This window comes from Aedes aegypti, chromosome 2 (genome assembly GCF_002204515.2).
Source record: "Aedes aegypti strain LVP_AGWG chromosome 2, AaegL5.0 Primary Assembly, whole genome shotgun sequence".
Classification (NCBI taxonomy): Eukaryota; Metazoa; Arthropoda; class Insecta; order Diptera; family Culicidae; genus Aedes; species Aedes aegypti.
The window spans coordinates 360,035,211-360,060,185 of record NC_035108.1 but is presented as its reverse complement, the minus strand read 5'-3'; the positions used below and the strand labels follow the sequence as shown (position 1 = coordinate 360,060,185).

The window sequence follows — 24,975 nt, the reverse complement described above, 5'->3', positions numbered from 1 at the left end:
TTCAATCGTCACTCAACGAACAAGAAATCACTTTGATTGATTCAAATATTTACTGAAGAATATGAATCAAAAATTTACATCGAACATTCTCAGAACTAACAATCTGAGGATTTGGCCTTGTTGAATTGATGCGAAAAAAAAAATACAATTGGGTAAGTAATACTTTTAAAAGTTGAATTTTTCAACCGGTTGGGCCCTAAACCAAATTTCATAACGCTGGCACAAATTTCATAACGCTAAGGCGTATATTCACCTGAAACGTAAAGCGCTCAAGTAAAATTTATCTTTTTTACAGCCAAGTACGGACCTGAAACGTAAATCACTCAAGTAAAATTTCTCCTTTTTACCGAAGTAATTTTGACAGCTGATTCAGTATGAGCGTAATGTCACTTTTACTTGCGGAATAATTGAGCGGCACATTTTTCCGTTCGGAAAAGTGACAGCTCCCTTTGATTTGTACGGCAGGCGTTACCGACGTTATGAAATCAGCTCTACTTCGCAGCAGCGTACAGCTCAAGTAATTTCGGTAGCGGAATCATTCCTTGACCGTTTCTTGTCCTATCCTTTTGCACAGTACTTATGATCAGCGTACCGGCCATACCAAAGAAATTTTGACAGCCGATCCAGTATGAGCGAAATGTCACTTTTACTTGCGGAATAATCGAGCATCACATTTTTCCGTACGTAAAAATGTGACCCTCAATTTTTCCGCAAGTAAAAGTGACATTTCGCTAATACTGAACCAGCTGTCAAAATTACTATGGTAAAAAGGAGAAATTTTGTGAAATTTGTGAACAAACCCTTAGCCAAATTAGGAATATCCCAAATTTACACGGTAATCAAAATTTTAACTAAGGCTGTGAACCGTTTCACCAGTTCGTTTATCTATTAGTTAAAATTTGACATTTCGATAGTTATTTTCCCCTCAAATGGTTAAATTGAACATCGCAGTCGACCCATTTGAGCTTTGACAGTCGAGTAGTTATTTCAGAACAAAGTTGACAGATGGTTAGTTATTCTCAAATTCACGGGAGCAAAAAATAACTTTCGAACTGTCAAGTTTAACCATGCTCCAGAGCAGGGTTATTTCTAACCGGAGGAGAAATAACTATCAAGCTGTCAAATTTTAACTAAAAGTTAAACGAACTGGTGAAACGGTTCACAGCCTAAATAATAACTAATAAAATGGTCAATTATTTCTCATAAACGCTCACTATGCTTTGAATGACCGCGTGTCCCAGATTTCTTCACATTACGCTTCACATTATTTTAGACAGAGCGCACAAAAGTGTTGCGTTCAAAAAACGTCGCGCCGACTGGATGCGCGTAAAATCAAAGCAACCATGTGGTGAGATTTGAATTTTTTTTCTTGCTTGTTCGTTTCCCGACGGCACTGTTGTCCTGCACCGACCGAAGTCAACGAAGGAACCAATCAGCTGACCGGGCCGAGTCCGATTTCAATCTGTTGCTGACCTTCGGATCGGACGGTAGTCTTGCTGGTCCCGTTGCTCGTTTCCTGTGCTCCAACAGCTGACTGAACAAAAGCCAGTGCGCAACAAAGGAGGACCTTCAAGTCTGGGTCAAGGACAAAGGCCATTTTTCATTCGAGGACGAAAAATGACGGAGGAAAGCTTTAATAAAGCTCCCGGTTCGGAGTTCTCCAAAAATCGTAAGTGAAGCACAAAGTTTATTGCTGGACATGCTTTTTAGATTCTCCATTACCATTCCACAGGATCCACCATTGTTACCATGGGAAACGTAAAACTTTCGCCAAGTTCAACAGTTCCATTTCCGGAACGTTCAATGAATCAAACGACCAGCATCAATCAAGGTATGATTTTCTGTGAACGATTTTGGCTTACCGTACAGGGCTGGTAGCGAGTCACTTTTTATTGACGGTCACTATTCACACCAATATGTCAGTGAAGTCATTTTTTTCATACACATTGTTTCTGAAGTCACTTTTTTGGATATCTGGGCTCTGTAGCATAATGAAAATTATTCTAATATTAATCCACCAAGCGGTGATGCAACGTCACTAGCGGTTTTTCGATATTGGCAACATTTTTTGAATTACTTTTCTCTTTTTCTTGTTCTTCTTCTTGGCATTACGTTCTCACTGGGTCAGAGCCTGTTTCTTAGCTTTCATTGAGCATTTCCACAGTTACAGTTATTAACTCAGTGCTTTCTTTGCCAAAGTGGCCATTTTCGCATTCGTATCGTGGCAGGTACGGTAAAGCCAAGGAAATTTTCATTACGAAAAGATCCTGGGCCGACCGGGATTCGAACCCAGACAGCTTCAGCATGGCTTTGCTTTGTAGCCGCGGGTTCTAACCAGTCGACAACAGAAGGCCCCTTTTTCTTACGTTCATACAAAAACAAAAGCGTTTCAGGCTTATTCAAAATTGATTCGAAGTGGACTCGACTTATAAAATAGGGCCCTAAGGGGTCTATTTTGTAAATCGAGCGGTTTCATGTGACTCATCTGGAGTCATTGTCGATCAAAGTAAGCATGCATATTTCAGATGTCACCCGTCGACTCCCATAGTAATCTAGTCACATAGAGTGACAACTGTCGATAAAATCGAGTGACAGAGCCGAGTCGAGCGAAATTTTTGGTCGACAGTGACTCCAGTCGAGTAGTTTTTGATCGACTCGACTTGTAAAATAGGGCCCTAATACTATTGGCGACGATTAGTTAAGGGTGTCGACTTAGACTGGCCCTTAAACAAAAAAGTTGTAAAATTCAACGGGGCACCCCCTAGATATGTGCCTTAGGGTAAGAAAAAAGCTCTCTCAAAATTTCAACTCATTTGGTTGCTCCCCCAGCTGGCGCATTCAATTCAAAGTTTGTATGGAATATTCGTCTCAAATATATTGAAAATTGACCCTATGTTACTGTTTCGTGTCATACACTAGTTAATCGCGTTCAATTGAGCCCAGAATGACAAATTCACTAGTTGATACGCTAATGAACATAGTTGCCGAAGGTTGTATCTGGATTTAAGCTCATTTTCATTAAGCTTTCAGTTGTTGAAAGTTGGGCTTTGATCAGCACTCCCGTACAATCACACATGTGCATGCACCTTGTGCCGCAGCTCGCCCAGCGTCATAGGTGGCTATGATGCGCTTAGTGGCTACCACCCAGCTAAGTTGAAGGAATACTAAGCAATATTGCAAATCTACTTCAGATAGTTAAAACACCAACTTTATCAATTTTAATCATCATACAACCTTCTACAATATTGTTTGCTATAGTATCAAGTAGTGTTTTTGACATTCTGGGGGCAATTGAACGCGATCAACAATTTTCCTGACTCAAACAGGAGATGATGTGCTGTTTTCTATATGTTGGAGCTGAAAATCCCATATTAACTTCAATTCAATTGCGCCAGCTCATGTAACGACCAAATGAGCTGAAACTTTCAGGAAGTCTTCCTCTCACCATAAAGAATAATCCTGGCGGGTGCCCCGTGGAATTATACAACTTTATTTTTCTCCCATACTAAGGTGGGCCAGTCTAGTGTCGACTACCTGGAAAAACCTGGAAAGTCAGGGAATGTCAGGGAATTTAGGGAATTTATGGACCCTATTTTATAAGTCGAGTCGACCAAAAACGACTCGACTGGAGTCACTGTCGACCAAAAATGTTGCTCGACTCGGCTCTGTCACTCGAGTTTTTCGACAGCCCTCACTCTATGTGACTGGATTACTATGGCAGTCGACGGGTGACATCTGAAATATGCCTGCTTACTTTGATCGACAGTGATTACAGACGAGTCACTTGAATCTGCTCGATTTACAAAATAGACCCCTAAATCGAACAGATTCATGTGACTCATCTGTATTCATTGTCGATCAAAGCAAGCATGCATATTTCAGATGTCACCCGTCGACTCCCATAATAATTCAGTCAAATAGAAAGACAACTGTCGAAAAACTCGAGTGACAGAGCTGAGTCGAGCGAATTTTTCGGTCGACAATGACTCCAGTCGAGTCATTTTGATTGACTCGACTTAAAAAATAGACCCCTTGATTGTTGTCCTGGAAAGTCAGGGAATTTCACTAGAAGTCAGGGAAAATTACCAATACAACATCAAACGAGCTAATTGTCTGTAATGTTATCGATTAGGCCAACTCAGCAATACAAAATAATCATTATGTTTATCATGAATAATTTCTGCTGGAAATGAGTAAATCAAAAATAGCAGCTTATCATTAAAAAACGCTATTATCCACTAGAGTTAACTCAATTTTACATAGCCTTAGAATTATTTTTTTTTCTGGAACAAAAACATCAACAGTGCTTTCCGAATAACTTTGTCGACGTTGAGATTGCTTTTAAGATATTTAATATTGATGTGCTCTAGATCAAAACATGGCCTAATTTCGCTCGCTTTAATAAAAATCTTGAGAAAAAAATGGAGTTTAGCTAATCCAATCATGTCAATCTTCACAAGTTTGCTCAAAATGTCGAAGTTAAACTGTTAAAACGATATACAGAGAACAACGAATGAGGTTTCTTGTATTTAGGTGAATATAAATCAAAACTTTATTTCATGTTTTCAAGAGTTTCTGAAAATTTATGGCGTTAGATTTAAAAAAAATCCATTGACTATAATCTCTAACTATTGGAAATTTTTGAAAATTTCTGGATTAGCGTCTAAGCGTTAGGTCATGATTATATCAGTAGCTTTTTTCTGAGAATATATTCAGAAAATCCTCCAGAATCCAGTTATCCAGAAAATCAATAGAAAGCAGAAATTCTGGAAATTTGGCTTTGGATGAATCTTTGCGATAATGTGTTACAAATTTTGTGAAAGTTTTTGGATATACAGTAATGACCTGATTTTGTCAACCCCCCGATTTTGTCTACCCCCAATTTTAGCACCTTTTCAGACCCGATTTGTCTACCCCCGATTTTAGCACCCTTTTGACCCGATTTTGACAGCCTTCAAAAAATACATTATTTTAATGTGGAAATATTGGGTACTATCATAATGTAAAAAGTCAGGTATGACATTGGCAACGTCTATACGATCATCTAAAGTATGAATTTACTTTGTATCGCAGTTGTCACAGATACGTTAGGGATCTTGTATATTATTACGGTTCATACAAAAATATAAAAAAACGCTGTAAACATTAGAAAAAACACATTAAACAAAGTCTATGGGCGAGAATAAAAATGAAAAGTAGTTGAAATTTTTTTCCCGGTTACGTCAACCCTAAATGCAACATGGGGCTGACAAAATCGGGACATTACTGTATTCATAAGATCTTGAAGTAGTTGTTCAGAGCATTGCTGGAGGCACAATAAATGCAAGAGAAAACAGAAAACTTCATATCATATCAGAAAACTTTATACAGTCGAAGCTTGCTATAACGACATCGCAAGGGACTGTCGTAATGAGGAAAAGTCGCTATAGAGAATAGTTATAGCATTAAAATATTTTTCAAGGGATCGAAAAATGTCGCTTTAGAGAGCTTTTGTCACTATAAAAGTTGTCGTTATAATGCGCTTCGACTGTATTAGGAATCTTTAGATAAGTTCCTCAGAGAAAAAACCTAGGCAAAATTTATATCGGAATGCAAAAATAATAAGATTTTGTGAAAAAAAAATTATTCTCATTCCTGCAAAAAAAAAGTTCGACAGTGCTGATTCTTGGAGAAATTCAAGGCGGATTGGCTGAAAGAAATACCTAACAATTTTAGAGAATACTCTGTCGACGGTTTCTTAGATTAGAGGAATTCTTAAAGAAATGTTTGGATTACTTTATGGAGAAGTAATGTAAAAGTTTTTATAACACAAAATGATATACAGTTAACTCTCCCTTACTCGATATTCCGTATCTCGATACCGAGTTAGAGAACCATAGTAAAAGTTGGTTTTCATGGCTAACTCGATGGTCCCTTGGATCGCAGTTGCATTGGTTTTGTGTTCTGTAACTCGATACCTCCCTAACTCAATGGTCCCTTCAATATCGAGTAAGGGAGAGATGACTGTATCCTGTAATATTCCAAAAATATTGGATGGAAAATTGCTTCTGCAGGATATCTTAGGAAAGTTCCTTGATAAGTATAGGAGAAAAATATGAAAAAATACGTATATGAATTTCAAAAGAAATACCTTGGAAAATCTTGTTGAATTATTTGAACCAATTCTCCGAGATAGTTATTCAACAATGGCTGGAACTTTACCTTGAAAAATAAATAAACGATCTAGAAAGTTTGTAAAACTACTTGAATAAAGTAAAAGTTTTTGCTTAGTTTATTCATACGACTTATAACTTTGATGAATGCATATAGTCAAATATCTATCTGCGAAAATCGTACTTAGGGTAGGTGTACCTGTTATGGACATAGTGGTTCCCTATTTCGCCATACGTGATTATTTTCATGTCTTCAAATTTTGAGAATTTTTGTGTGTTGTAGTAGTGAGATTTAAGATAGATCTTGATGGTAAAACATTCAAAAAGTCTTAACATGTGAAAGTTATCAAAATTTCACATATGGCCAAATAGGGAACCACTATGGCCATAAATAGTACACATTCCTTATTTCGATTCTAGTTACCAATTCAGTGGTCTGGAATTTTCCGAAAAACGGCTGGAAGGCCAGGGAAAATCAGGGAATTTGATTATTTAAATTGAATCGACACCCTGAGTTTGCATTTTGCTAATCAGAATGATCCGTAGCCACTCTTACTATTAGTTAGCTAGATCGTTATCGTTATCATAGATGACGTATGAATTATTACTCTGAGGAGAATGACTAGTAGATTCCCTAAGTAGAAATAAGTGGCGACAATCTTATTTTAATATGGTTTTTACATTGCCATAATAAGGAATAGCTCTTTTGTAATAACGGTATAAAAAATCTAATTCCCGCTTCATTTTCGCAAAATTTACAAGAAAAATTGTATTTGCCACCAAAAAGTGGATCTTGTAGGAGACTGTAATAGAAGCCTAAAGCGACTTAAGGTGAAGATAAATCGAAGCACAAATTTGGAGAACCAAACACCTGTTTGAGCTGAAAAGTCCAGGTTCTTCAGATTTGTGCTCTTAAAAACTTTAGGTTTGGTTTCGATTCATCTTCACCTTAACTATTAAATATTCACTATAATAATGACTATGGAAAGTAAGACGCTGAGATCGATCATTGCTAATTTCGAGAAATGGTTGAACATACAAGAATGTGACTCATTTCTTTAAAGACATATGAATGTAATGACCAATAAATACTTTCAACTACAAGAATAACGAAATTAACTAGAACTACTACTAAACAGCCTAATTTTGTTTATACTTGACGACAATTGACATTTAAGACTCTAATCTTACGTAAAAGACAGGAGTAATCACAAAAGTATGACAAAAAAGGACACTTAAATGAAAAATTATTCAAATCATTTCGACTAGACACCATTAGTAATGACACTACTACCACTACAAATTCTGTTGGAGTTGCTGATTTTCACAATGCTTTCTTTTCTCAGAAGCAAGGAAATATGGATACTTCTCAAAAACTACCACGTTACGATACTAATAAAACAACAGTTTTCACGTGGGCGCCATTGCCTAGTCCGGCTGAGTATTAGTCCTGATAGAGGGGAGACTTGGCAAATGCCAGACCGAGGGTTCAGCCTTGACCAGTAAGACTGTCAGGCAGCTCCAACTGAATACCATACAAAAAAAGAAGACGTTAAACCGCCAGTTTTAACCTCATGCGAATTTATAAATATTACCGCTTATAGTCGTTTTATCGAAATATCACCTGCTTTTTCAAATATGTACGCATACCTACAGCTTAAACAAACAAAATTAGAAAAAATAAGTCATTATTATTGTGCTGTCTGTCCGCTACGAGCCCTGCTTATCTTATAAGGACGTTTATTTTCAGATTTTCCTTACACTATACTGCAATACGGTCATCTCCTACCAACGTTAGTCCAACCTGGCTTTTCAATGTTTCATTTGCCACCACCACCAGTTCCGGTAACCATTCCGGTGTTTTCTCAACACGTCAACGGTGGCTACGCTCAGCACCAGGCTTTTGACAGTAACATGTACATTTCGCAAGATATGCGTCGAAAACAAGTTAGTTTTATGATTTGCTTTGTCGCATTATAGGTTCTATCGGTATGTGCCGCAACATCCGGGTGGTAATGACAACTTGGGGCAGAAAATCAACTGGGCTAGATGCAACGGGAAAATGATTGCAAGCAAGGTGAAACATAAGGAGCTTTCGCCAGTGGACATCGGCAAAGTGGACGGAATGAACGGAATTATCAGGTAATTATTCAATTTAATCATAAATCTTACAATACATACCTTAAGTAACAACTAGCACGGTAATTCGTCTTTTTGATCTTATTGGGCATTATACGGCTAATCAGTCTTCCCAAACGAACACCGAACACGTTGGTTCAGAGTTCAGACGGTTTCGTACTCTCTTTGTACTCTGTTCTAGTGTGAAAACCGAAACGCACGAACCTGAACCTAAACCCAAACATGTGTAAAATGAACATCGGTTTAAACGCCGGTTCGAAAACCGTTCCATTTGTACTTCGATTGCACCCGAGGTTCAGAACGATTATTGTATGATATAGTAAAATACTTGTTTTTTTTTCATTAAGTTGTTCTAAATGTTATTTAAAATATTTATCTTAGTTGATCTGCTTAAATAGAACATTGATTCAAGCCTCAAGGGTCTTGCGATTTGAACCAAGAAGTTCTTTATATGATCTTAGAAATTTATCCGCGTGGATTTCAACAGTTCCCTGTCTGCCTGCTTTGTGCCATTATTTGAACCTAAGTTTGAACCGTAGTACACAATACACATGTTTCGGGTTCGGTTCGATACACTGGTACAGAGACGAAGCGCGTTTGCGGTTCAACACAAGTTGCAAGGTCAAACCCAAGTTGCATATTGGTTCTGTTCATAGGAATACTGCGGCTAAATTAGAATATCTCAGCTCTATACTGCCCATAACTGTATATTTGTCACATTCGGCATTTTTCACAATTTCGAGTTACAGTCAACTCTCCGTAATTCTATATTTTGTATCTTGATATCGAGTTAGAGAACCATAGTAAAATTTGGTTTTCATGGCTTCCTCGATGGTCCCGTTGGAATGCAGTTGCACTAATTTTGTGTTCCATACCTCGATGATCCCTTTAATATCGATTCATGCAGAGTTGACTGTAATACCGTGGATAGTTACCGAATGACAAATACTTTCGATCAATTTACTGTAATCTATGAAATTGTTCTAGCAAATTCGAGAAAATACCAAGTTGTTTTGTCACATTGGTAATTGCCACATAGGCAAATCAAATTGATAATAAACTTTTATGTCAAATGTCCAAAATGCCAAATGTCCTTTATGTCAAATGTCGTGATGCCAACTGCCAAATTTCTTAAATATTTTAATTAACTCTTTATTTCTAGTGACGCCCCTCTTAGCCCACCGATTATTCCACTGGTGGCGGATTCTAACAGAGAAGTCGGTTTCGGAGGATCTGGTGTAGTGGTGGACAAGGATAAATTGATCGCACTCACTGATATGGCCATGCAGGGCTGTGAGCTGGCAGAACAGTTAGCCAACAATCACCAAAAGATGCCTTGTTTCAAAAAGATTGACAGCCTCTGCGCTCGTATGAAGCAAGACCTGATTCGGCCGGATAGTGTTTTGGCTAACATAAATTCGCAAGGCATTGCCTGGGCCGTGAAGGACTTCATCTTCGTTTTCACACGAATCATCAACGCTTGGAACATCATCAAGGGTTACGTGTACAATACTCCGGACGGGTTGGATAGAGTGCAGAAAGTATTGAGTCCGGATTTCCTGGATCATTTCCTCAAGTGGCAAGATTCGACAATTGATTTCGTTGATAGTTTGATCAAGTCTTTCACTAGTCTGGACGAAATGGTACAGAATCAGCGAACCAGTCGAATGCAGAAGGAGTCATCACCAAAAGTGTCTGGTCGACAGTCAAAAACTGATGAAGAGAAGGAACGAAACATCCAAGAGTTATACGAATATCTGAAGGATATGATTCCAAATCTGACTGATAGCAAGGCCAATTCATCATCAGATAATGCAAGCAGCAGCGATTTATCGGACCGCAGCAGCGTGGTTTATGATAATGCTAAAAGCTATATCTTCTCCGTTGTCAACGACTCCGAACAGACTCAGATGAAGCACAACGAGAACGGAACTTACTTCAAGACGGGTATTTACGAACCGGTTAAGAAGCCACCAGGCTTTAGCGCTCATCCGGTTACAAGCTCCATGAAAATCCCATTCACTCTACCTGATACCACCAACAACACTTCAACACCGTTTATCACTTCCACGCCGAAGATATTGAAGAATCCTATCTCCCAGCATCGACCTGATTTGCTGGGCTCGCTTGGCAGCACAAAACAAAGCGACGGCGAAACTACTTCGGCAATTGCTGCCCCTGTTGGTCAAACGATGACAGCCGACGTATCTCTTTCGGCACAACTTCAGATGGATTTTTTCAACGATGCAATCATCCGACAAAGCTTTGACAGTGAAACTGTGGCCAAAATTCACTTCCTATTGCAGAAGGTGTTCAACGTAAATGAAGCAAAGTACTTCTTGATGGCGCATTTCACAAAGAATTATGTGAGTATCTTTTCAAAATATTAGCGTAACGGTTAGCACTTGTATTGATTCAAAACATAGTCACGTGAAAATACTCACCTGCAAATACACACTCAGCTGAAATAATAATTTTCAAACCAGACCAATTTGCGGTTCATTTGGACCCCTAGTAGTCAAATGTACGGTCGGAAAAAAATCGGACATAAGCATCATTCAATGATTTCTATAGCGTCTATAGCGACCTGAAGAGTTTCCATCCCTGGGCTTGGAATTATATTTTCCAGGGAGCGATGATTTTAGATATTCGATCGCTGTGTTTTGTAGTGTTGATAAAGAGTTGCATGAACTTCGAAACAATGGCGCAGTTTTTACTACAATCAGATTTTTTGGGTACCTATTCTGATTTAATGATCCTATTCAAACTACTGCATAATACGGTTACCATTATCATTATCGGAATCATTTTTACTGCAGGAAAATATAATTTCAAGATGTTGAGAAAATTAAAAACTGAGGGTGGGTTAAGAGTACAATCAGACTCTTGAATGTGCAATGTTGGCTAGTATATGGAAATGCCATCGACGGTTTGTATTCTTCTACGAGGTTTTTTGAGACCCAATTTGTGAATTATTTTTCTCTGATTTCTCTGATGAAGTGCATTTTTTTTTCTCGAGAAACGAACTAATTTCACTGATTCTCCGGTTCCTAAACCGATGTTTCTAACGTAAATCAACCAAAACCGTCCGAATTCTTCCGAGAACAAGTAAATTCCATAATAGGGTAGGGTGGGGGTAAGATGACCATCCGGGCAAAATGAGCACCCCTCAATTTTGAGACTATTTTAATAAATTTTATTAAAATAACGTCCTTTACTGTTAAGTTGAGGTTTATTCAGCTATCATCCTTGATTAAAGTTATTATAAATAAGGGATGGTACACAAATTATGTCACGCTAAATTTAAACTATTTTGACCCCCTCCCACCCTATGTCACGTTTTTTTGTATGAGTCCTCCGAAAATTGTGTAAGGCTCGTCACGCTTGGTTTGACCCCCCCCTTGGAGCGTGACGTAGTGTGTGCATGACCCCTAATAAGAATTTGAAAATATGGACGAATTATCATAGGCATTAACAAATATTGTTTATTTTTTATCAATTGACCAGAACAAAATAAGGCTTGTCGTCAAACAATATTTTGGACCAATTTCTGATTCTCAGCCGACATTTCAAGGTTTTTAGGTTTTTAGTATATCAAGAACTAATCAACATTATTCCCTCCCCTTGGTTATGCGACCTTGCCGCGATGGGAGGGCATAATCCATTAGCCCATATGATGGAAACCAAAGGCGTAACCTGTAGTGGTGGTATCACATTTTGGCATTTTTTGCTTAAAGCCGCGTCATAATTCATATGGCATAGACGCAATAATATCTCGGATGTGATCCAACGGACATTCTGCGTCATTGATAGAATTGATGCCCATTTCAAATAACTAATCTATTCGAAGTGGACATTAATACTATTGGTGACGTTCAGTTTGCCTTTTGCTAACCAGAATGATCCGTAGCCACTCTTACTATTAGCTAGCTAAATACATCGTTATCGTAGGGACTACTTAGGAACTCTTAGGAAAATGAGTAATGACTAGTAGATTCACTGAGTAGAAATAAGTGGCGACAATCTTATTTTAATATGGTTTTTACATTGCCATAATAAGAAATACCTCTTTTGTAACAGCGGTATAAATAAACTAATTCCAGCTTCATTTTCGCAAAATTTACAAGTAGAAAGTAGGCGTTGTGAAGCATTGCATTTGCCACCGATAAGTGAATCTTTTAGGAGACTGTAATAGAAGCCTAAGGTAACTTTACTCTTCAATATTCACTATAAAAATGACTATGGTAAGTAAGACGCTGAGATCGATCATTAGGATACACTTGCTAGTTTCGAAAAATTGTTGAACAGACAAGGAAAGCGACTTTTTTCTTTAAGGATATATGAACGTAATGACCAATAAATACTTTTAACAACAAAAAATGAAATTAACTAGAACTACTACTAAACAGCCTAATTTTGTTAAGACTTGACGACACTTGACATTTAAGACTCTAATCTTACGTAAAAGACAATAGTAATCAGAATAGCACTTGAATGACAAATTATTCAAAACCATTTCGACTAGACAGTATTAGTAATGCACTATTATTTCAAACAAATTCTACACTACTATTTCAAACAAATTCTAATGGAGCTGCTGATTTTCATAATGCTTCCTTTTCTCAGAAGCAAGGGAATATGGGTACTTTTCAAAAACTACCACGTCACAATACTAATAAAAAACAGTGTTCATGTGGGCGCCATTGCCTAGTCCGTCTGAGTATTGGTCCTGGTAGAGGGGAAACTTGGCAAAAGCCAGACCGAGGGTTCAGCCATGACAATTTAAGCTGTCAGGCAGCTCCAACTGAATACCATACAAAAAAAAAAAAAATCAAGAACTAATCAACATTATTTTACAGTGTTTTACGACGGTGGATCGTAAGTCAGTCCCATCTGCATTTTCGTCAAAATTGAGTTGAGTTCAGTTTTCAACATATCTTCCAATGCTCTATCAGCTGCACTAATGATATGATATGATTTGTACTGGAAAATTAGGAACAAACAGCAAGTCAAATTTTCCCATAATGAAAAGTAACTGTATATCTGTCCCACTACAGATTTCCGCATCGTGTTACACGAAAATGAACCGTTCTTTGATCATCTTAATATTTTTCTAGTAGAAATATTGTAGTGAAGAGCAAATTTTGAAAGTTTCATTAAGATTTGAACATGTTCCGATCCTCTGAAATTTGTTTAATATTCGCATGGAAAACGAGTTTGAAAACTACACAGCCCATTTTCTCAATGCCTACTTTTTACAGATGGGACTGACTTGCGATTCACGGCAGTTTACTTGATTTAAATGTATAGTTCAAAACGCTTAGCAATGTTTGAACTAGTTGCTTCAGTCTTATTATTTCTGTTGGTTAGTTTGTATTCATAAAATTGAGCCGTTACATATTCGTTTCTCATCTTTTGTTTGTTTTTCCATTTATAGTACCATAAAATAAGTAATAATTTTTTTTTTTTTATTTTTTTTTTTTATTTTTTTTTTTTTTTAATTTCTTTATTAGTATCATTCCAAACATTACATTCATTATTTCTTATATCTAGGTGTTCTGTGTTATTAGACAACACTATCATCCGAATTTGGTAAAACAAATCTAAGATTTTATTAACATTTTGTTAACAACATATTACATTTCATTTGCCGTAGCAGTTCAGATTTTTTACAGGTGAGTTGATTTCACCTGCTCATAAGAGAAAAAAAAAGTTTTTAATATACTTAACCTAACTTAACCTAAACATATAACGCATTAATCGTGGCAATAGAAGATTGTAACGATTTTTGCCTGAAATTATTGATTATTTTATTTGACATTTGTTCCAATGTTTCAACATTGGATATCCTATGTAACTCATTGGTACTATACCAGGGAGGAAGCCTCAGAATCATTTTCAAAATTTTATTTTGAATTCTCTGCAGAGCCTTCTTCCTGGTATTACAACAGCTAGTCCATATTGGTACAGCATACAACATGGCTGGCCTGAAAATTTGTTTGAATATCAAAAGCTTGTTCTTAAGACAAAGTTTTGATTTTCTATTAATAAGGGGATAGAGACATTTTACATATTTGTTACATTTGGCTTGAATGCCCTCAATGTGATTTTTGAAAGTTAAATTCTTATCTAGCATGAGTCCTAGATACTTAACTTCATCTGACCAATTTATTGGAACCCCTCTCATCGTGACAACATGTCTACTTGAAGGTTTCAAATAAAGAGCTTTTGGTTTATGTGGGAATATTATTAGTTGAGTTTTGGAAGCATTAGGAGAAATCTTCCATTTTTGCAAGTATGAAGAAAAAATATCCAAACTTTTTTGCAATCTACTACAGATGACACGCAGGCTTCGTCCTTTGGCGGAGAGGCCTGTGTCATCCGCAAACAAAGATTTTTGACATCCCTGAGGTAACTCAGGTAAGTCAGATGTGAAAATATTGTACAGTGCCATCCCGATTTTGGCAACACCCGCTTTTGTCTACCTCCGATTTTGGCAACACCCGTTTTTGGCAACATTTTCTTCCCGATTTTGGCAACACATGGAAAAATATTTTCAATTGATAATTAAGCACTGAAACCTAATATTGTGAGTTCAAACAAAGCAAAAATAAGTCAAAATGAAAATGTTGGTGACCATTGCGAGCTAAGAAAGCTAATGTTGAATGTACTTATAAGTACAAACGCGCATATTTCAAAGGGGAATTGACATAAAGCAAGCAAGCTGTAAAAATAAATGCTACATTGTTTAAAAGGCATTATAATTTGGTGGAATAGGATAGTAATCAACAGTAAAAACAAGTGTAATAAAAGCATCAAATGTTAAGATGATTGGCTTTACTGTGTTGATCGTTAATGTTTTGTTATTGTTATATGCTTGTAATTAACGTACAAATCGGATTATGTGTGGCGGTTTGAAGATCCTCAAAATGTTTTCAAATTTTATTGATTTTATTGAATAATTGATGAATGATTTCTTTTGGGTATTTCTGTAGGAATTTTAGTAACAGTTATTGAAGAAAACATCGAGAAAGTTTGTTCATAACACTAGTTGACAATTTGGGCAAATTGTTGAGAATGGGTTTAGAAGTAGTAATTGAAAAACTTCTTTAGAAGAATTCCAAGAGTGAGTAAAAAGCCCATGCTCAAAATTCTTTGGACATTGTTAACATTTAGGGGTATCGGGGGCAGTATGGACACCCGGGGCAGAATGGACACCCCCTGTATCTTTGCCTGAGCGAATACTTTTACACTTTTGATGCAAACAATATTTCAGTTGCCTGTCGGAAGAGTAAACTATCCACTAAAATTTTAGAAAATATGTTTAAAACTTTGATTTTAAACCGCAAAATTGAGCATGATTTTATTTGGTTCGAAAATTATAACATTCACACCTCACCAAATAAGGTTTCAGAAGCAAACGACTGCAAGTTGACCGATAATGTAGCTCTCGATCGAATCTTCAATTATTTTTGCTATATTGAAAAACATAGTAGATTTTTATCTGGTACTTTAAGACATTAAAAAACTTGTATGAAAATTTCTTATACTGTTGGGGCAATATGGACACCGGGTGACAAAGTAGAGCTGACACTTCAAATAGAAAGAAATATAACTTCAAACACAAAATTATCCAAAAATATTTAGCATTTAAAGGAATGATTAGAATGTGGAACCACAAATTGGTTAAAATTTGTCAATTATTGATTAAAACTAACTTAGAGGCAATATTGGAAGCATCTCTACGAAAAATGTCGTAAATTGGTTTTAATCATGTTTTTAGTGGCACAGTGACCTGTCACTATGGTTTCATGAATATGTACTTCTTTTTTCGAGATTTTGAGAACTATCGCGGGACAATTTTCCTATGAACGTTAATGTGTCCATACTGCCCCATGGGGGTGTCCACTTTGCCCCGCTAGCTTGATAGCGACTACCAAATATAAGCTTTTTGAAAACCTTTTTTTGAAAACAAAATATTTTTTTCCTTATTATGCAGCCATGTTTAACAAACGCTTAGGAACTCTAAAAAGCACACTGCACATAAAAAACAATATAATATTTATGTCTTTACAGTCAAAATAGGCAAATTCCTTAGGGTGTCCATACTGCCCCGTATATGATTCTTCTCTACAATTAAAAAGATGAAAAAATAAATGATTACAGGTCGGACTCGATTATCCGGGGACTCGATTATCCGGGATTCGATTTTTGATGTTCTTGTTTTTCAATTTTTATGCATAAATCTGAGATAATTTGGTATTGCAATATACAACATGAATGGTTTTGCAGTTTTGAAAATATTTAGGAACAGGGGGGTTTAAAGAAGTGGTTTTGTGTATGCAGGTCAAAGAAAAAAAAATTTCTTGTAAAGACCCCTACTTTTCCTAGAAATAGTTTCAGGTTTCACCACCGCGTCATATTAATAAAACAACAAAAAAAGATAATATTTATGTTCTTTTATCGAAGATTTCATTTTATTTCTCAGTGATTCGATTATCCGGAAAATTCGATTATCCGGAGTGAAAAAAAAAATCGATACCCCGGATAATCGAGTCCAACCTGTACCACAATTTTTTTCCACTGACTCCGCATCTAAGCTACATTTTTTTGCTATCCGTTTTCATTTTTACGGATGTTACAGAATCTCACAGAAATCAAATCAAAACATTAGAGATACATGTAGCGATTGTATTTCTACCAGAAGCATCAAATTGTGAAATCTTTGAGTAAATTCATATGCACAATAGAAATTTTGCAAGCAGTTTCTTGGCGAGTTCATAAAAAAATCTAATAAATAAATCTTGAAAAATGAAACGCAATGAAATGAATGAAATTTGAAATTTCGGCAGCAAAATTTTCAATAACTTTCAGTTTGAATATAACTCCTCGCGTTGCTCTTCACACATTATTTCTTCTATAACATGATTTTTTGTTTCAAGAAATATCTTCCAATCCTTCTTCTTCTTCTTGACATTACGTCCTCACTAAGACAGAGCCTGCTTCTCAGCTTAGTTTCAATAAGCACTTCCACAGTTATTAACTAAGAAGTTTCTACGCCAAAAGTTGCCATTTTTGCATGCGTATATCGTATGGCAATCCTCCCAGGGAAGTCAAGAAAATTTCCATTACGAAAAAAATCTGGACCGACCGGGAATCGAACCCACGCCTTCAGCATGGCTTCGCTTTGTAGCTTCGGACTCTAACCACTCGGCTCAGGAAAGCCCCTATAAAATTAATTTTGAAACTCTCAGCTTGATTTTTCCCGAATCTCAGCAAATGAGCATAATGCTTGATAAGAACTCGTCATTAACTCTATTTCTGGGTGCATGGCGGTGCAAGTCTTGACAAAAAAGTTGACATTACATTTCAACCGTGGTAACATTGATAGTAAGAAGTTATTTAGAAAAACTTCCATTTTTTTCCACTTAGAACCTTATTCACTATTAAGACGTGTGTTCACCAAAATTGCGTTCTATGTTCAAGAAATCTCTAAAATAAACCCACCCGAAAGGATCCTCAACCGAACCTGTATTCATAATCTGCTACTTTTGATATGGTCTGGTTTTAAAGCACATTTGCGCTCTAGAACAGTCGCAAATGGCCACTGGAAGTAATACCACGCTTGTACTGTGTAGAACAAGTGTGCTATTCAGATGGCGCATATAATCAGAACATGTTTCTACTTTTAAATCAAAAGCTGAACTGAAGAAGGCTCCCAGACATTTTTCACATCATTCGAAGTAATTGCCATGCATTTTCTGATATTTTTAGAGAATAGAATGATAAAAACACAAGCATTTCAAAATTCCCGAATTTGGCAACATCCCAATTTTGGCAACATAAAAATCGAGCCTTGTTGCCAAAATCGGTAAGACACTGTATAATATTGGTCCCAAAATGCTGCCTTGGGGAACACCAGCTCTTACAGGAAGTCTTTCAGATCTGGAGTTCTGATAATTAACCTGAAGTGTACGATTTGACAGATAACTTTGAATTATTCTAACAATGTATGTTGGAAAATTAAAATCTTTCAATTTTACAATCAAACCTTCATGCCAAACACTGTCGAATGCTTTTTCTATGTCTAGAAGAGCAAGACCAGTAGAGTAGCCTTCAGATTTGTTGGAACGGATCAAATTTGTTACACGTAAAAGTTGATGAGTGGTCGAATGTCCATGGCGGAATCCGAACTGTTCATTGGCAAAAATTGAATTCTCGTTGATGTGGGCCATCATTCTGTTCAAAATAACCTTTTCAAAAAGTTTACTGATGGAGGAAAGCAAACTGATTGGACGATAGCTAGAAGCTTCTGCAGGATTTTTGTCTGGTTTTAAAATTGGAACAACCTTAGCATTTTTCCATTTGTCAGGAAAATATGCTAATTGAAAACATTTGTTAAATATATCAACTAAAAATGATAAGCTACTTTCTGGAAGTTTCTTGATGAGGATGTAGAAAATTCCATCATCGCCAGGAGCTTTCATATTTTTGAATTTTTTAATAATAGTTTTCACTTCTTCCAAATCAGTCTCCCAGGCATTTTCGAAAACGTTCTCTTGATTGAGAATATTTTCGAACTCCTGAGTAACTTCATTTTCAATTGGACTAGTAAGTCCTAAATTAAAATTGTGCGCACTTTCAAACTGCATAGCAAGTTTTTGAGCTTTTTCGCAATTAGTTAGTAATAATTTGTTTTCCTCTTTCAATGCCGGTATAGGCTTCTGAGGTTTTTTCAAGATTTTAGATAATTTCGGCTTAGAGCCGGGGTCCAATTGAGAAATTTTATTTTCAAAATTTTTGTTTCTTAAATCTGCAAAACGTTTCTTGATTTCTTTCTGCAAATCCTGCCATATAATTTTCAAAGCAGGATCACGAGTGCGTTGAAATTGCCTTCTCCTCACGTTTTTAAGACGGATCAAGAGTTTAAGGTCATCGTCTATAATCACGGATTCAAATTTTACTTCACATTTTGGAATTGCAATGTTTCTGGCTTCAACAATGGAATTTGTTAAAGTTTCAAGAGCATTGTCAATATCAATTTTAGTTTCTAAAGAAATGTTAACATCAAGATTAGAGTCAACATACGTTTCATATATATTCCACTCGGCTCGTAAATAATTGAAAGTGGAGCTGATAGGATTGAGAATCGCTTCATGCGATATTTGAAATGTAACAGGGACATGATCGGAATCAAAATCAGCATGAGTAACTAATTGGCTACAAAGATGACTAGAGTCGGTTAAGACCAAGTCAATCGTAGATGGATTTCTAGAAGAGGAAAAACATGTAGGGCTATCAGGGTATTGAATTGAGAAATATCCTGAAGAGCACTCATCAAATAAAATTCTGCCGTTGGAATTACTTTGAGAATTATTCCATGACCGATGTTTGGCATTAAAGTCACCAATGACAAAAAATTTTGACTTATTGCGAGTTAATTTTCGCAAGTCAGTTTGAAGCCAATTAACTTGCTGTCCAGAGCATTGAAAAGGCAAATAGGCAGCTATGAAAGTATATTTACCAAACTGTGTTTCAACAGAAACTCCTAAAGTTTCAAAAACTTTAGTTTCAAATGACGAAAACAGTTGATGTTTTATACGCCTATGAATGATGATTGCAACTCCCCCACATGCCCCATCAAGTCGATCATTACGATAAACAAAAAAGTTAGGATCTTTTTTAAATTTGGATCCAGGTTTTAAATAAGTTTCGGTAATAACTGCTATATGCACGTTATTAGCTGTAGTAAATTAAACAGCTCGTCCTCTTTACCATTCAGAGAACGAGCATTCCAATTTAAAATATTTAAATTATTATTTGGGTCCATTAGAAAAACGTAATCCAATAACAATTTTATTTGTAAATTTTACACCTACTTGGACTGCTTCAGTCATAGTGGTGGCTTTGAACATTGCATCAATCATTAGATTCAATTGTTCAGTTAGAAAATTAAAATCAGAGGCAGACATATCATCTGATGATTTCCCATTGGAATTTTCGGTAGACGAAGAAGCGGGGTAGGAGTTACCTGTGGCGGCAGGGTTTTTTCCATTTGATTTGAAACAAGTAGAATGGGTACTCATGGAACGAACAGGGGAAGAGTTCAAATTACCTGCTACGATATCGGCAAAAGATTTACCGTGGGTAGATACATTCGAAATTGAAAGATTCGAACGGCTACCCGACGGATTAAAATTTGTTTGTGAATGAGCATGATTATGATCTTCCTGGTGGGTATGATTCCTAATCAAGCGATCGTTAACTGAAAAATGAGCATTGTTCGATACTCTAGCAGGCAAATTTCGGAAACGACCGTTATCGTAACGGATATTATCCTTCATCTGCTTGGCACGAGCCTCAACGACTCTTTTGCGTGAAATGCATTCCCAAAAGTTAGCTTTGTGAGGGCCCTTGCAATTGGCGCATTGAAATTTTCTGGTATCTTCTTTCACAGGACAGTCGTCCTTAGCGTGAGAAGAACCTCCGCAAATCATGCATTTAGCATCCATGCGACAATTTTTTGTACCATGACCCCACTTTTGGCACCGACGGCACTGAGTGGGGTTCTGGTAATTTCCTCCAGGTTTCTGGAAATGTTCCCACGTCACACGGACATCGAACATAAGTTTAGCTTTTTCTAAAGCTTTAATATTATTTAGTTCTTTTTTGTTAAAGTGAACTAAATAATATTCTTGAGAAAGCCCTTTCCGAACAATGCCAGATTGGGTTCTCTTTTTCATAATGATTACTTGGACTGGGGAAAATCCAAGTAAATCATTTATTCCATTTTTGATCTCTTCAGGTGACTTATAGTCACTTGAGAGACCTTTCAAGACGACTTTGAACAAACGTTCAATTTTGTCGTCATAAGTAAAAAATTTGTGCTTCTTCTCTTCAAGATATCTGAGAAGAAGTTCACGATCTTTAAGAGTTTCCGGCAAAACGCGACAGTCTCCTTTCTTTGCGATTTGGAAGGAAACCTTGATTCCCCTAATGGAGTTCAAGATCTCCTGCCTAAATCCCCCAAATTCGGAACAACTGACCACGATAGGCGGCACTCTTTGCTTCCTCACTTGAATCAAAGAGCCTGGGCTAGAGGCTGCTTCGATTTGGTGTTCGGAAAATTTGTCTAGAGCATCGAACTGATTGCTCATTTCAATACAATTATTCATTTCACCCTTGGAAGAAACTTCGCATTCCGGGGAAGCGTCCTTTCTTCCATTCTTGCCACGTGTAGTGACAGTTTTAAAACCCACTTTTTTGGAAGGAAGTAGTGAATTCAGAGATTCACCCTTCCTTTTGTTAGTTGTTGATACCATGTTTAGTTAATAAACGAGAAAGACGTGACCTTCGAGAGGTTTTTTCCCTAGACGGTGTCCAAGAAGGATTACCACCGCTAGCTTTCGCCAACGGGTCCAACGAAAAATCGAAGGCACGGGTCCAAACAAGGATCGTAAAGGGATCAATAGTAGAAAAAATAGTACTGAAAAGTACTGTTTAAGTAGCACTGAAAAGTACCGTTTTTAATTTTAGCACTGAAAAGTACTGTTTGTGTAGCACTGAAAAGTACTGTTTTATTGCTTTAGGTAGTTTTTAAGAAAACTTCCAAGAGCAGAGAGAATTCGTGTACGCACAGCACGAAGGTACGATGCGCACTGAAATAAGTAATAAATGATGCTCATCTTGCTTCGTCCTACTCTTTACTCTTAACTTTTAGTTGTCTCAGGAAGTCTCTTAGGAAGTGCTCACTTCCAAATTTACAATTTTTGCATTCCCAACCCGAATCCTCGACTGGCGGGAATATATGGATAGGTGAAAGGATCGAACAACCTATCGAATTGGGAGCTGGCTTTTTGGAATAATAATTATCTGTCATAACGGTCATTTGGCGTAATAGCCATTTGGCATAACCTGAATTATATCTTTTTTTTTTTTTTTTTTCAAAAGACGACTGTTCTTGATGAAAAAATGTTATGGTACATGTCATTCATGCGAAATGTCGTTCTGCCAAAAAATCTTGCCAAATGGTCCAGATCCTAACGAATAGAGTTCTATTTTTTTTTAATAAAATCTAGTTTTCAATGAATAAAAGCGTGTTTTAGCTATAACATTGACAATTGCTCCTGCTCAAAAACCCTTAATTTCAAAAATTGATCAAAATGTGAACCTTGACATTTCTGATCATGTTTGACGTTCACTTAGTCGACGAAAGCCTCACAAGGGCTCAACTTTTTTACACTGAGTTTTTCCTATCTGACATTTTGGAACGAACGCGGAAAACAAAATACACCCAACATTTGAGTATAAACCAAACTGCCCATAATTGCATAACAGTCACATTCGACATTTTTGACAAATTGGAGTTAATACCAGGGAGAGTCATCAAATGATGAATACTTTCGATAAACTTAATGAAATCTGCGAGATTGTTCTAGAAAATTCGAAAAAAATACCAAGTTGTTTTGTCACATTGGTAATTATAACCGCATAATAGTCACATTGAGATTATAAATGAACGTCGTAATGTAATAGCAATGAAATTTCTATCAGAATTATTTTCTGACTATTCACTTAGTATGCAATATGAGTTGTACAAAATATCCGCCTCAAATAAGCACTTTTGAGTTCCTGGTAATTTTTAGAAATTTTAGTTTCCTCTCATACTGCCATAAAATGCATAACATTTACTCAATGCCTACTTTTGTCGAATGTTACTAATATGCAGTTATGGGCAGCAAAGAGGTATGACAAAATTTAAAAAACCGGAAAAGAATGTTTTTAAGCTTAAACCAACGAGAAATATTTAAGAAATGGGTAAACATGTGTTTCTAGCCTAAACTTCAGCGTTTGGTACTAAAATTGGGACAGAGCTTTAGGACCCTATTATAGTTTAGTGTTGCAGGGGTTGAAATCCCATAGAACATGGGACTGTTATGCGAATATGGGCAGTATTAACGCCATATTATCCAACTAATTTGTCGACAAAAAATTTAGAAAAAAAAAAATGCTTGCGTAATCCCTTGTACTTTTCAATGCAGACGTTATGCTTTTGCAGAACGATATGACGTCATTGATTGTCCTTCTTTACTTTTCGCATGACACCCAAAAATCTACCAAGTATCGATGCCTTTTCATCGACGAAGCATGCGCTTGATGTCCTTTCTCGTTACCAAACATACATCCTTACTCTTTGCTCTGTAAACGGCGGTTGCTCATTACAAAATATTGGGAGCAACACTCATCGTCTTAACAAGAAGAATGAAATCATATTACATAAGAACAAACGTATGCTTCGCAATATATGATGTAATCACGTTTTTTTCTTCAGTTTCCAGGATTCGATACCGTAAATCCAAGCTTCACTGATTTGCGGACGATTATCTCGAAGGCCCAGATGGGTGGCTATCAAACCATCTACGAAATTGTGCATGATCTTCGCCAGATTATCCGGTCTGCCCGTCGCTATCTAGAAGTATGGCATTCCCTTCTACAGCGGAAAACACGTTGACCAACTTGTTGATTTTCTTTTCTCTGCAGCAAAAGTCTAGCACCCTATTGAAGGACACTACAGAAGAGTTTGAGCGCAGCTTGGAGGACATACTGTGCGATAAGATTTTCGATTGCTACAATTTCAACCGTCTGCCTGGATCAACTTCTCCGACAGGTACCGTCAGTAGCCTAAGTACCGCCTGTTCAGGAGAGTTCTAGGGCTCTTGTTTTGGAGCTAACTGTCGTTTTTAATAGTTTCTTTACTGAATAGAATTTTATTTAATTGTTTTAAGAGAAACCAAGATCTGATGACTTGATCAGGAACAAAAAGTCATCACTAGCTAAAATTGCTGAGTATTATAGGGATAAAATTGTGTGCTAAACGATGTGTGCCAAAATCAAAGTAAGGATGTCGTCATCGATCCGACCGAATTAAATTATGCTAGGACAATCAAAATCTCTAAACTAAACAATAAGACTTTTTTCGACGGCCGCAACGATTAGATATGCAGGTTGTTGGCAGCAAAGTTTTCAAATATTTGATAAAGTGGAAAATCATAATTACGCTGCTAGTGAATTTTGGCAGGAAAAGTTTTGATTACGGTTGAATATTATTCAAAATTATGTGCGTCCTAAGTATAGTGTTCATGTCCAAAAGAAATTTTGCCTTTTCTCCTTTGTAAAGGTGGGGTAAAGCCCTTTTAAACTACTATTAGAATTATTGACAAGTTTGTTAAACTATAATCAAAATGAGGTGTAAACTATGAAATGTAGATATAAAGATGTTTTAAATTGTAATATAAATTGAAAAAATGTTCATATAAGCGTGTGTTTGAGTTCATTTATTATTCCTTTGCCTTAGCATTGTTCCGATCAGTTATTTAATGCTTGAAGCTGTTATGAAAAACATGGTGCTAATTGATTGCGACATTGGTCGGAAGCGTTAGGCTGTTCATTAGGAAAGCACCGCGAAAGTCGTGTTGGATGTGCACAAGTTGTAACTTGATCGTGGAAGACGATACCTGATTCTGAATGTTATAATTGAGTCTTGATAGCCGGGCAAGGACCAGGCGAATTGAGGTGGATGTTGTTAGTTCGAACTGGTTTGGGCGAATTTTCGGTGTCTGGTTTGACTCATCAATCTTACGATTTGCAGTTTGCATTACAGATACAGAAAAACTGTGCCGCGGTT

At 36.7% G+C, this 24,975-nt stretch overlaps 1 protein-coding gene across 1 annotated transcript; it reads left to right on the top strand.

Moving 5' to 3' along the window:
• Positions 1–1,309: 1,309 nt before the first annotated feature.
• LOC5573070 (protein mitoshell) lies at positions 1,310–24,596 on the top strand. Its single transcript, XM_001660655.2, has 7 exons — positions 1,310–1,669; positions 1,733–1,831; positions 7,903–8,068; positions 8,133–8,294; positions 9,454–10,657; positions 23,623–23,766; positions 23,832–24,596. Exons 1-7 carry the CDS (start codon positions 1,618–1,620, stop codon positions 24,000–24,002), a joined length of 1,998 nt encoding a protein of 665 aa, XP_001660705.2. The 5' UTR covers positions 1,310–1,617; the 3' UTR covers positions 24,003–24,596.
• The last annotated feature ends 379 nt before the right edge of the window (positions 24,597–24,975 follow it).

Coding starts and splice junctions, on each gene's coding strand:
- LOC5573070 (XM_001660655.2), top strand. CDS start 1,618: ATGACGGAGGAAAGCTTTAATAAAGCTCCCGGTTCGGAGTTCTCCAAA. Junction 1,832..7,902: donor AACGACCAGCATCAATCAAG/GTATGATTTTCT, acceptor GTTTATTTTCAG/ATTTTCCTTACACTATACTG. Junction 8,069..8,132: donor CAGGCTTTTGACAGTAACAT/GTACATTTCGCA, acceptor GTCGCATTATAG/GTTCTATCGGTATGTGCCGC.